An 11,056-nucleotide genomic window follows, 5' to 3' on the forward strand; every position below is an offset into this window, starting at 1 on the left:
GGTCCGCGGCACCGACTGCCCTTAAAACCAAACTTGATGTAGAACAAGAGTTTGACAAAACCATACGGAGACAGTACGTTTATTGAAGGTTGGGAAAGTAAAGTCTCAAGAACAAAGGGAACGGTGGTTGGTTTGGGGTTCTTTTTTTCAGAAACATTCAACCAAATCTCAGGCGGCTGCCCTGGTGCTGGCTCGAAGTCGCGGTGAGAGTTGTTGTCACCAGCGCGGCCGGGAACTGCCACGCGCCGACGGATCCCCTGGAAGAGCTGCCCAGGGCACGAGGACTCCTCCAGCCAGCCGTCCTGCATGATCCCATCCTGCATCCCAGCCGGGAACGCACCACGCTGCTCCCCTCCAAGTCCTCAACGGGCACGGACCGAGTCCGCCAAGGCATTTCACGCCTAAAACCTGCCCTACCCGCAGCAGCCCCCACCATGGGGCTGCTCTGCCCCAGCGCGTCCCTTCACACCGCAGGACCCCCCCCCCCGCTCAGCAGCACTCATCCCTGGGCAGCATCTCCCGACACTCTTCCCCCCAAAAAACAGCGAGGAGGGGGGTCGGCCCTGGGCCAAGCACCCTCGATCCATCACCTCACCCCAGCTGTTCAACGCCAGCTGCCCTGAAAGGCCACCAGAAGCCCCCAGCAGCCCCCCTGCCCCTCAAGCCCCGCCACTGCCGGGGTTTCCAGCAGAAGCGGTGGGATCTGTGGGCAGGGAGCGAGGGATCGAGACAGGATCCCCAAACCAGAGCAGCTTTAGGAGTGAGGAAACCAGACCCACAGCAGCTGGGATCCTCCCCCACACTGCTTCATCCCCTCCACCCCTCAAAAACCTCCTGAACCCACTTTCTGTTGCCATCAGCTGGAGTGGAACCACCCCAAACCCTCACTGGGGTTCCCCCGCCCCCCGCAGCACCACAAAATTAAAATGAACAAAACACTAAGATATAAGTTACCGCTTAAATTATTTGTAAAACATCTTAAATTTTCTGTGACATATTTTAAATACAACCCCCCCCACCCCGAGCCCCCCCCCCCCCCCCCCAAATGCATGTTCCCCAGAGGAGGCTTCAGTTGTAGCAAGGACAGAGCCCACCGCTAACTGGAAGTTGATATGGGGGGGGGAGGGGGGGGGGAAGGGGGAGCAAGGAACAGAGAAAGGGTTTCTTATCCTTTCACAGCTTCAACAACTCCGCGCTCTAAATATCAATAATAAAAGTTATATTAAAATAAAATAGTTCTTCGTGAGGCAGTGGAGATTGAACAAGCCCTTTCATGCACCCGCAGGGGCAGCCCAGGTTGAGCTTGGAGGGGGTGGGAGGGGGTGGGGGGTGGGGGAGAGAGAGGAGGGGCTTTGCTCAAACTCAGTAGTAGAAAGATGTTTTACTTGGGGAGAGGGGGGAGAGGGGGGGGGCGGTTCTGAGGGGAGGGGGGGTGGTCGGGGCTTGTCCGTGTTGGCGGTGGCTCTGGAGCTGGTGGAAGCCCGGGGGTTCAAGAGCTCGCCGTAAGAGTGGAAGTCAAAGGCGGGGGGCTGGGTGGGCTGCATGCCCTGAGCGCTCAACAGCGAGTGCAGCATATTGACTGTATCCTGGTAGTCACTGGCCTGGTTGGCGTTGTGCCCGTTGGCCCCCGTGGGCCCCTTGTCCAATTTGTGGCTTCCCCGAGCTTTGTTAGCTTGGGGTAAGGGAAGGTTGCCCAAATCTGAACCGTGCCCTGGCAGGTGGGCCGCCCCGGGGAGGTGGGGGTAAGGGAACGGCATGCCGGGGCCTTTGGAGACTTTGCTGACTTTGGGCTGGTGCTCGTGGGCTGCGGCCGCGGCCGCCCCCTCCTCCGGCAGTGGCCTCTTGCGGGAAGAGGCGAGGGGACCGTAGGTTTTGTGGGGCACGGCGCTAGGCTGGCTGCTGCTGTGTTTAGAGTCTCCCGGCCGCTTGTTCGCCATGTTGCTGGGCCCGGCGCCAAGCTGGGGGTGTAAGTGTTTGTGAGAGTGGTGGTTGTGGTGGTGGTGGTGGTGGTTCGAAGAGTGGCCCTTGTGTTTCTCCTTGTGCTCGCGGTTCTTGCCGCTGCTCTCGTCCGAGGAGCCGTGCCTGTCTGCGGCAGTTGGCACTTTGATCCGCATTTTTATCTCCTCCTGCTTGGAAGGGAGGGGTCTCTCCCCACCTCCACCTGCCACCGGGATCCTCAGCTTCAGAGCCGAAGCTTTGTCACTCTTTTCAGGGCCGGGAGGGCGCTCGGGGTTTTCTGAGCCGCCGATGGGAATTTTCAGGATGATCGGAGAGGGGTTGCTGTCCTGCTGGACTTCCCTCTCCCGCTGCTGCTGGACCAGGAGATTCTGCGCGGCGTAGGCATACTGGGAGCGCACGTTGGCCTCCATGTTCTCCAGCTGCCGCTTCTGCGCCGCCAGCTCCTCGGCGTGCTTGGCCCGGTACTCCTTGAGCGACACTTTGGCTGACGGGGCGTTCTTGCCGCTCTGCTTCTGATAGCCAGCGCCATCCTGCTGTAAAGGATGCTCAGCAGCCGAGGAGCTTTCGTTAGTCCTGTGACTCTGGCCGGGCTCCAGCTTGGGTGGAGGGTGCTGGGACAACCAGTGCTCAGGCTGGGTTATATCCGCACCGCTCTGCTCACTGGGCGAGTCCGCTGCGGCTGGCAGAGCCGGCCCCGCTCCGGCGGTTGAGGATGTTGACATGCTCATTAACCCAGCAATGTTCATGTCCGAACTATTGTTCCTGGAAATCATGTTGAGGATAGTCTGCTCCGACAGGCTCTCATCTTCACCGTGGTCGTCAGCCTTTGACTTGCCGGCTGCTTGAGAGGCCTGGAATAAAAACAAGCGACCGATCACTTACTCTGGGCTGTCACTAGAGCTCTTCGAGGCTAGCAGCGCCCCCCCCCCCAGCTCTTATTTAAAGACAAATCCACTTTGCCCCCCTGTGGGTAAAGACACAACCACTGGAAGCACGGCTGCTATGGCAGCCGAAAAATCAAGGTCTCTCCAGAGTTAATTCAGAACAGACAAACTCTGTCTGGGTTTGTTGGGGAGTTTTTTGTTGTTTTTCTTGGGGGGGGTTTTTTGCAGATGCAGAGTATTCTGCATTTTGCAGATGCAGAGAATTCGGATTTTCACACACACACACACGCCCTTCAGACACCGTCTTGCATTGTCATAGCGGAGATGCCACACGGCCTCACAGCAAAAAAGTCAGAGCCTGTGTTCTCCTGCAAGCACCCACAGCCTAAAGCAGATTCTCACCCGCCAGTTCCGGATACGTTTAAGCCGGTTGGGAGTTTTCTCAAGGATCTGCAGGAATTCATGAGTCAGTTCTGCAGAGACACAAAGCCAAGCAAGAGGGTCAGAGGCAGGCAGACCAAGGCTAATCCGTCAGGGCAATCCCTCTACTTACTGATGGAGCTACTGATGAGATGGAGCTACTCCAGGAGGGGAAAATACTCACAACTAGTATCACTGACCACATTTAAACTCATCTCACTGTGCGCCTTTTTGCCACCTCTGTTGCACCATAGAAGCTGCTGCTGCACTGGAAAACTTGGCAAAACCTAAAGTCCTGGACTCCACGAACTGGCCGGTGGCCGTGTTTGAATGGCAGACCCAGGAATAAAGATGCCGAAATAATAGAAGAGCCTTTTTGGGGGGGGAAAAAAACCTCGCTCCCAAACTTACCATCTAAGAGCTCCAGAGTTACAGTGCCATCAACGTATTCCCACCAGTGCTTCCCGTCCGTAGAGACTGGGATCTCCCAGTTGGACCACTTACAAGCCAGGTGGATACAGACGCAGGCCACAACGGGAGGGGTGTACTGCAAGCTGAAGGTGGTCAGGTGCAGGCTGACGTCACCAGCAGGGAGAGAGAAACAGAAAGCCATCAACTCCCAAGCCTGAACCTCAGCACTCACAATCGCCCACTGAAGAGACGCTGCACAAGAGGTCGGACACGGTGGGGAGGTCCCTGCCATTCCTCCCCAGTACCGCCCTACTGGTACGGGCGACTCGATCCCGCTACACCGATTTCTTTGTTCCTTCCCCGTTCTGCTGCAGGGAATTTGGGGCCAGGCGACTCGAAGGCTTTGCAGCTCGTGCGGGAGCAGCGAGGCACGCTGCCGCCCTGCTCCAGCCCTCCTCCGAGGGAGAAAGCGAGCGGCTGGATTATCTGCCGGGCCCCCCCCCGCCCTGCCGCGGGCTCTGCTCCGTCTGAGCAGTAACTCACTTCCAAGTGCAACTCCCGGGATGGCACTCAAGGAGCAAAGTGGCCCTCTCTTTGGCTTTTAGGAAGGGTCTGATCCTTCTCAAATTTTTTAGGAAAAAGCGCTGAAGCTTCGGCTGCGAATAGCACCATACGCTGGAGTGACTCAGGAGCACCTAAAAGGGAGCCTGGCCGCCTATCAAGCATTTTAATTAGTAAAATTAGCGATGTAACAGCTCGGACATCAGTGCCAGGAGATCTAGGTAGCGCTGAGAACAGGAGAACAGATGGACTAAGAAAGCATCCTACTCTCCACCTGCAGGAACACCAGGTCCACCGATCCTTAGAAACCGTGACAGCAAGTCGAGTGCAGGATGTGGCCCACCATCACACTCCTGAATCAGCCCTTTTAAAAAGTGCCTGATGAAAACGGTGCCACCGAGCACCTACGTGCAGCTGCAGGATGGCACGATCTGCATTGCTTCGCTACACTCGGGTTATTAAAACATTTTTCTATCAATGCAATGCGGAGAGACAGAGATACGCATCTACAGCCAAAAAGTCTGAAGCCGTTTCACGGGTATTGTATTTTTCCATGCATCAGGAAGTCAAACCCAGGAAATTCAGAGCCTTTATCCAGTCAGCCAAGGTTAAGAAGTGAAGTGAAAGCGCACAAGGAGCCTTAACTCTGCCCCATAACGATGCCAGAAGGAAATAAAAGTTAAAACATCCGAACTGGATTTATCAGGCGTAGCTATACCATTGAAGTGCCTTAATCAGGCATTTCATGGCATCACTTTTAAGGCAAAATTGAGGCTGCCCGGCTGCATTTCTTTCTTTCTGCCTGGCTTTCTTTCAATTACAACCTTAACTCGTAATTCCTTGGTTTTGCAATTATTGCTGCAGGGATAAAACACGTTTCAAGGATGCATTTACCCAGGCATTACTAACACCACCTTCCCTTGATGCGGGGAAACCCACACAGTGCCCTTTGGAGCTAGAGAACACCCTCAACAGACAGTTCTCCCAGCACGCTGCGGAGGTGAGCAGGGAACATCTCTCACAGGCAGAGGGGAGAGAAACTACTCGCCCAAGGCCACGCACATTCCTGGCTTGGCCAGGGCTTGGAAGCATCCTCTGACTTGGCAGCTTCACCTCTGCTAGCACCTAAACCATCTTTTTCTCCCGTCCTTTCGCTTCTGCGAGCTCTTTCACAAAACCACCGCATTTTCCTTGTCCACGATTTGTTCCAACCATTAACTCCGTGATTTGCCTACAGCTGGTAAGGCAGGATTTTTATTTTAATTTTTTTTTTTTAAATAATGTCGGAAGTCCCAACACAAGCACTGGTATCAGCCTTGTGGTGAAAATCTAGTGACAAAACTCCCTAGACATCTCAAGGGGAAAAAAATGAAGGGGCTTTTTTTGTTTCCAAGACTCTGCTTCAAGGGCTGTCTGTCCACTCACACAGGCCAGACAAGGGTATCGTTTTCTCTCGTAACGCCTCATGCCTGCATCCAGCTCCTCTTTTTCTCCTTTTATACTCTAGATCAGCCTTCTTTGGGGCACAGACCGTATTTGTCAACAATCTGCACAGTACCTACTTGAGCAAAAACTCTCCGACACCTAGGTGCTAAGTAAATAAGTATATATTTGTTCCAAGTCTACCTTTTTGTTTTGGTTTTTTGGGGGTTTTTTTGAGGTTTTGGCTTTTTACTTCCACAACCGCCTAACTCCCCATAAAAGAAAGCGGTGAAGTTCCTGAGCATCCCATCTACCTCGCTTATACAGCTGGTTTTGACCAGCAGCCGGCAGGAGAAAGGGTTCCTGCTCTTTCTGAACCAAACCAAGCGATCCCCAGGTGTTCACAGGCTGAGCAATGCCCCAGGGGTCACCAGTAGCACATCTCCTCCAGATAAGACCCTCTGTTCAAATATGAATCAATTGTAAAATAATAACCTGTTGGTAGCCATGAAATAGGATGTTTGCGCCAAGTCCTTGCTGGCTGAAAGAGAAAAGGAAAAAAACAGGGCGTTAGTCTGCATATCCTGACAAGTATGATGATATTTTAGCGCAAGAACCACTGCCCTGTCGCCACCACACACACAACGAGGCACCCAGCACGGTTTGACTAACTCTGCACCACAGCTAGAAGGATTTTAGAAATTATGGTATGTAGAGAGCTCTGCATGGTTCAGCAGAGCCACAACATCGCGACAGTCATTTGCAACTGCCTCTATTTTGACATTCGTTACGGTTACTAAGGACATCGACTGCAGGCAAGTTCTTTAGCAGTCCCGGCTGGACACTCCTAACATATATTTTCATGGCTCTTCTCTGTCAAGCTGAGGTTACACGGAGGAGAAGCCACAAGCGCCTGACATCTGCCATCGCTTACCTCGCACTAGCTGTGTGCACTTCACCACGTGGGTATGGGGGTGGTCAATAGTGATCTCAAAACCTGGAAGAACACAGACAGACGGCCATCAGAAAACCAGCAGCACACCCCCCCGGCTCTATGAACCTCATGTTTTCCTGCTCCTGGGGGACAAGGCCTTCTCCCCTTCCCTCCTACAGCCCCTGCTCTCTGCTCGGAGGCAAGCAGGAATAGAGGAGCCCGTTTTCCTGTATCCAGAAGACTCAAGTTCTCCAGTCACAAAACCCGAAGGTCACTGCTGCTGCCAGACCTCCAAAGCAGCTAAATGACTTCTGCGCTTGAAAGACCTCACTGAAAACAAAACAACTATTAAGGATTTTAAAAATAGCAGGACAAAGCCTCTTACAGCAGCTGGGAGGAAGGAGAAGACAATGGCATCTGCTCAAAGGAATTTCTGTCACCCAAAAAGCTAAGAGGAAGCAGACGTTTTCCCTTTGAAGGAGCCTACAGCACTAAAGACAACTGAACTCAACCCTTGCTTCAGCTTCCTATTCAGTTTGGGTATTATGTTTTAAAGAAAAGAAAAAAAAAAAAAACAAAACCCACCACTTTCAAATCGGTCCATGTGTGCAACAGATTTGGTTCTTCCCAATGCAGAACATTCTAGAAGAACTGGGACGTTAAAAAAGGCAACTGGAGGACTGAGTCGCTGCAGAACTGGGGTGACAGTTTAGCCACTGGCTTGCCAGGCCAGCACGTGCGAGCCATTGACACACCTGCCCCTCCTGTCCCCTTGGGAGCGAGGGACTGGGGCGTTTGCTCTGAACCAATTCCGAAATGACAAAGGCCTACCGAGTAGTTTGGAGTGAACCGCTATCTACAAACTGACTCTGAAATGGAACACGTGTTAGCAAAATCAAGTTTTAACAGTACATTTTAGAAAGGAACAGGATACCGGATCCAATGGCCACAGCCCTAAATGTAGGCTCCAGCTTCTACTTTCAAAAAAAACCCAAAAACTTGCTGGGTTTTGGGTTTGGTTTTTTTTTCCCCATGTTCAGCTATCTGATCAAAATATTAAACTTTCAACCCAGGTTTTAAGACATCTCTCAGTGCAAACTGTTGCCTAGCCACAGGACTAGAGCATTATCAAGTTCAACAGCACAACAAAGGACAGCGACCGGTGTCCAAGCGGTACAAAACCTGTTGTGGGAGGGGGGGAGGAAAAAAAAAAAATGAAAAGAAAAAAAAAAAAAAAAAAAGAGACGAGCCACACTTCCACGCTTCAATTTCTCTAAGCATTGATCCTGACACAAGTTACACCTGAAAAAACTGATGTTAAAAGGGAAACAGAAGGAGCGGGTGTGAAAAATAGTTTGTTGCCTGGACTCTTGCTCTCCCACTGGCCAGCTGTACATCTGCCCTCCAGCTGTGGAGAAGACTGTGCGGTTAGGCTCTCCGCTCTGCGGAACAACTCCTGGGTCTGAGATTCGTGTGGCAGCCCGTCCGCTTTGAAAAACTTACCCAGGGTCTGCAGTATTATGCTCTCTAGAATGACCAGGTCTTGGGCTTGTTGCAGGTAAGCCTGGGGTTGAGAGGACAGGCAAGTTACTCATGATGAGGCACTCCGTATAAAGCCTGCACATTTCTAACACCCTTTTCTCAGGGAGGCAAAAATAGCAAAGGGGAATCTTTATGCCGATCTGCACTGGGGGGAACTGGCACAGATTCCCTGCCAGAAAAGAGAAAGCAGAGTGCTGGGGTGGACCCGCTCCCCTGCTAGTGCTTCTGCTAGGGGAGGGTTGCTTCGGGATCCACAGTGGCCCTCTCAGTCCTGGTCCCTCGCACTGCACGGGATGGCTATACGAGCAGTACAGGAGAGGAATTAGCTGCTTTTGCCTTTTTTTTTTTTTTTTCCTTAAGCTTTCCTGGATAAAGCTGCCCCTTTTCAGCAGGGTTGGCTGCTCAGTTCCAGGTAAGACGGGCTGTCTCGAGAGATGGGGAATCAGCAATGTTTTTAATAAACCCACCGTTAAACATGTGGGGACAGAACAGAACCAAACTGCGCACACCACCTTCTCCGCCACAGACACTACTCAATCGCAGCAGCCAACATCCATGCCCTCCTCAGAAGCTTTTCACGCAGACACCGTTACACAGCACGCCTGAATCACATTTGCAGCAGCACAGCAGAGGAGAACAGAAGAGAGGTCGCCACAGAGCAGGAAAGAAAAGCCTTCTGCTGTACAGAAGCCAAAAAGCTCTCGGTAGCGTAAGAGCAGTTGAATTGGAAAGCTGTCACTGACCATCCTAGGACACAGCCGCTCACTTAGAGAGCAGGTACTGCGGAACCCGACTGAACAAGATGCTGTAGCCACGCAATTCAGGATGCAGCACGCTTCCGCCATTCCCATTCCTTGTGCCTCCGCTCCTCACATCAGAGCCCAGTTCTCCGATCTCGACACTTACCTCGCTCTTGGTGTCTAGAGGATTTTCCTGGGGATGCAGACAGGCATGTGCTACCTTGATAACATGCTCCAGCTTACGAGGCTGCTCCTCCACCTTGGCTGCCAAGAACACTGCTGCTGGGACCACCGACTTCAGAAAATTAAAAAAAAAGATATTATTTTTTAATTAGTAAGTTCAAGATTAAATTATATTTATTTATTTAAATCAAATAAATTGGGCTAATTCTCACATCTAGAAGAACCACTCCTTTAGGAAACAAAGTCCAAATGAGGGAAAAGGGTCTCTGGTGACCACTGACTGCTACAAACAACCCTTTCCCTGTCCAAACCCCATCCCCTAGGGTCGGTCCCACCATGTCACCCCCCAAGCTGGCTGCCAAGCAGCAGAATAGGAGCTGGAGGGTTCCCAGCGCTTCCCACCCCGCCAGACCCCAGCACACTTACGTTCCTGTGGAACTGGGTGAAGGACTGGACCATGTAGAAGCGATGCATGTACACGATGGCCGTGTTGATGGTGAGCTGGGAGCTGATGGGGCGGTTAAGGAAACACACAGCCCCGATGACAAGCCCGGAGCAGCACCCTCCATCCCTCCACATCCCACCAACACCGGGCTGGGTTTCGCTCTCCCAGCTACTGAATGCGCCTGGCTTTCCTGGCTCCTGGATTTGGATTTCCTGTGGCCAAGATATGCCTGGCTTTCCTGGCTTCTGGATTTGGCTCTCCCTATGGCCGAGGTGCACCTGGCGCTCCTGGACCTGACTCTCCCCGCGGCAGAGCCTGGCTCACCTTGCTCCCGAAACAGACCTGGCTCTCCCTACCCCTGTCTCTCCCCACTCGTGAGTCGAGCCAAACTCTCCCTGCTCCTGAAAGGGCCCCGGGGCTCCCTGCGCCCGGCTCGGTCCTGGCTCTCCCGGCTCCTGCAACCGCCCCGGCTCTCCCGGCGGGCCCCGCAACGGCCCCGGCTCTCCCGGTGCCCCCGCAACGCCTCCGGCCGCCCCCCGATCCCCAAATGGGCCCGGCACCCGAATCGGCCCCGGCTCTCCCTGCTCTGGCCTCCCGAATCGAGCCCGGCTCCCCCCGCGGCCGACGGCGGCTCGCCCCACTCCCGGAAGGGGCTCGTCTCTCCCCGCTCCCAAAACAGCCCGGGCTCTCCCCGCAGCCACCCCCGGCCCGCCCCGCAGCCGGGTCCAGCTCCCCCCGCCGCCACCCGCAGGCCTCCCGGGCCCCCCCCCAGCTCCCAGAGTTGGTACCCAAGCGCAGGCCGTGCGGCCTAGCGCGGCCGGATACACGTTGAGACGCTGCCCCATGTCCTGGAGCAAGTTGGCCGCCTGCTGCCGGTACGAGAGTTCCTTGTCGGGGTCGAGACCGGCGCGGCGCGAAGGGCTGTTCTCCAGCTGCTCGCGGGTGAAATACCAGCGCCGCCCCGCCGCGCCGCCGGCCCCGCCGCCCGCCGAGGCCTCCATGGCGATCTGCGCCCGCGCGCGCACGCACGCACGCACGCACGGACGCACGCACGCACGGACGGACGCACGCACGCACGGACGGACGCACAGACGCTAGAACGCGCTGACGTCACAGCACAGAGGCGCGCGCGTTCGGCGGCGTTGGTAGGCGGGGCCAGGGAGGAGCCGTCGTGGCGCATGCGCGTTCCAGGACGCCTGCGCGGGTTGGGGCAGGGAGGGGGAGGGGGGAGCCGGTGTCCGCCCCGCCCTCCGGGACCTACTGTGACCCCCCGGCAACGGGCCCTGCGGCTTCTCCGGGACCCGGCCCGCACCTCTAGGCCCCACCCACTGGGACCGGGCCCCCTGTCGGGGTCTGCCCGTCCCCCCCCCGGGATCAGGGCCTCCCCCCAGGTACCAGGCCCCACACCGGGATCTGGGCCCCCCCACCACCACCAGGACCAGGCCCCTCTACCAGGACAGAGACCCCACACTGGGCCCAAGCCCCCTGCCAGGATCTGGGCCCCCACACACCGGGCCCAAGCCCCCTCCTGGGGTCTGGCCCCCCACACTGGGAT

The 11,056-nt window shown here is 55.1% G+C and overlaps 1 protein-coding gene across 4 annotated transcripts; it reads right to left on the reverse strand.

The window, feature by feature from the left end:
* Nucleotides 1-1,120: 1,120 nt before the first annotated feature.
* CCNT1 (cyclin T1) lies at nucleotides 1,121-10,542 on the reverse strand. 4 transcript variants are annotated; one of them, XM_056322158.1, is made up of 9 exons: nucleotides 10,327-10,542; nucleotides 9,483-9,564; nucleotides 9,040-9,168; nucleotides 8,095-8,155; nucleotides 6,592-6,654; nucleotides 6,153-6,198; nucleotides 3,675-3,838; nucleotides 3,246-3,316; nucleotides 1,121-2,810 (listed from the first exon to the last, which is right to left on the reverse strand). In XM_056322158.1, the coding sequence occupies exons 1-9, from the start codon at nucleotides 10,500-10,502 to the stop codon at nucleotides 1,272-1,274; spliced, it is 2,331 nt and encodes a 776-aa protein (XP_056178133.1). In that variant the 5' UTR covers nucleotides 10,503-10,542; the 3' UTR covers nucleotides 1,121-1,271. The 4 variants fall into 4 exon arrangements, with proteins under 4 accessions (XP_056178133.1, XP_056178134.1, XP_056178135.1 ...); XM_056322159.1 differs by lacking the exon at nucleotides 10,327-10,542 and having other exon boundaries at nucleotides 7,177-9,168; nucleotides 9,483-9,502; XM_056322160.1 differs by lacking the exons at nucleotides 9,483-9,564; nucleotides 10,327-10,542 and having other exon boundaries at nucleotides 7,177-8,155; nucleotides 9,040-9,128.
* Between the last annotated feature and the right edge of the window lie 514 nt (nucleotides 10,543-11,056).

The sequence above is a fragment of the Falco biarmicus genome, chromosome 19 (assembly GCF_023638135.1).
Source record: "Falco biarmicus isolate bFalBia1 chromosome 19, bFalBia1.pri, whole genome shotgun sequence".
Classification (NCBI taxonomy): domain Eukaryota; kingdom Metazoa; phylum Chordata; class Aves; order Falconiformes; family Falconidae; genus Falco; species Falco biarmicus.

Coding starts and splice junctions, on each gene's coding strand:
- CCNT1 (XM_056322158.1), bottom strand. CDS start 10,502: ATGGAGGCCTCGGCGGGCGGCGGGGCCGGCGGCGCGGCGGGGCGGCGC. Junction 6,655..8,094: donor CATAATACTGCAGACCCTGG/GTAAGTTTTTCA, acceptor GTGTTCTTCCAG/GTTTTGAGATCACTATTGAC. Junction 3,839..6,152: donor TATTTCATGGCTACCAACAG/GTTATTATTTTA, acceptor TGGTGACGTCAG/CCTGCACCTGACCACCTTCA.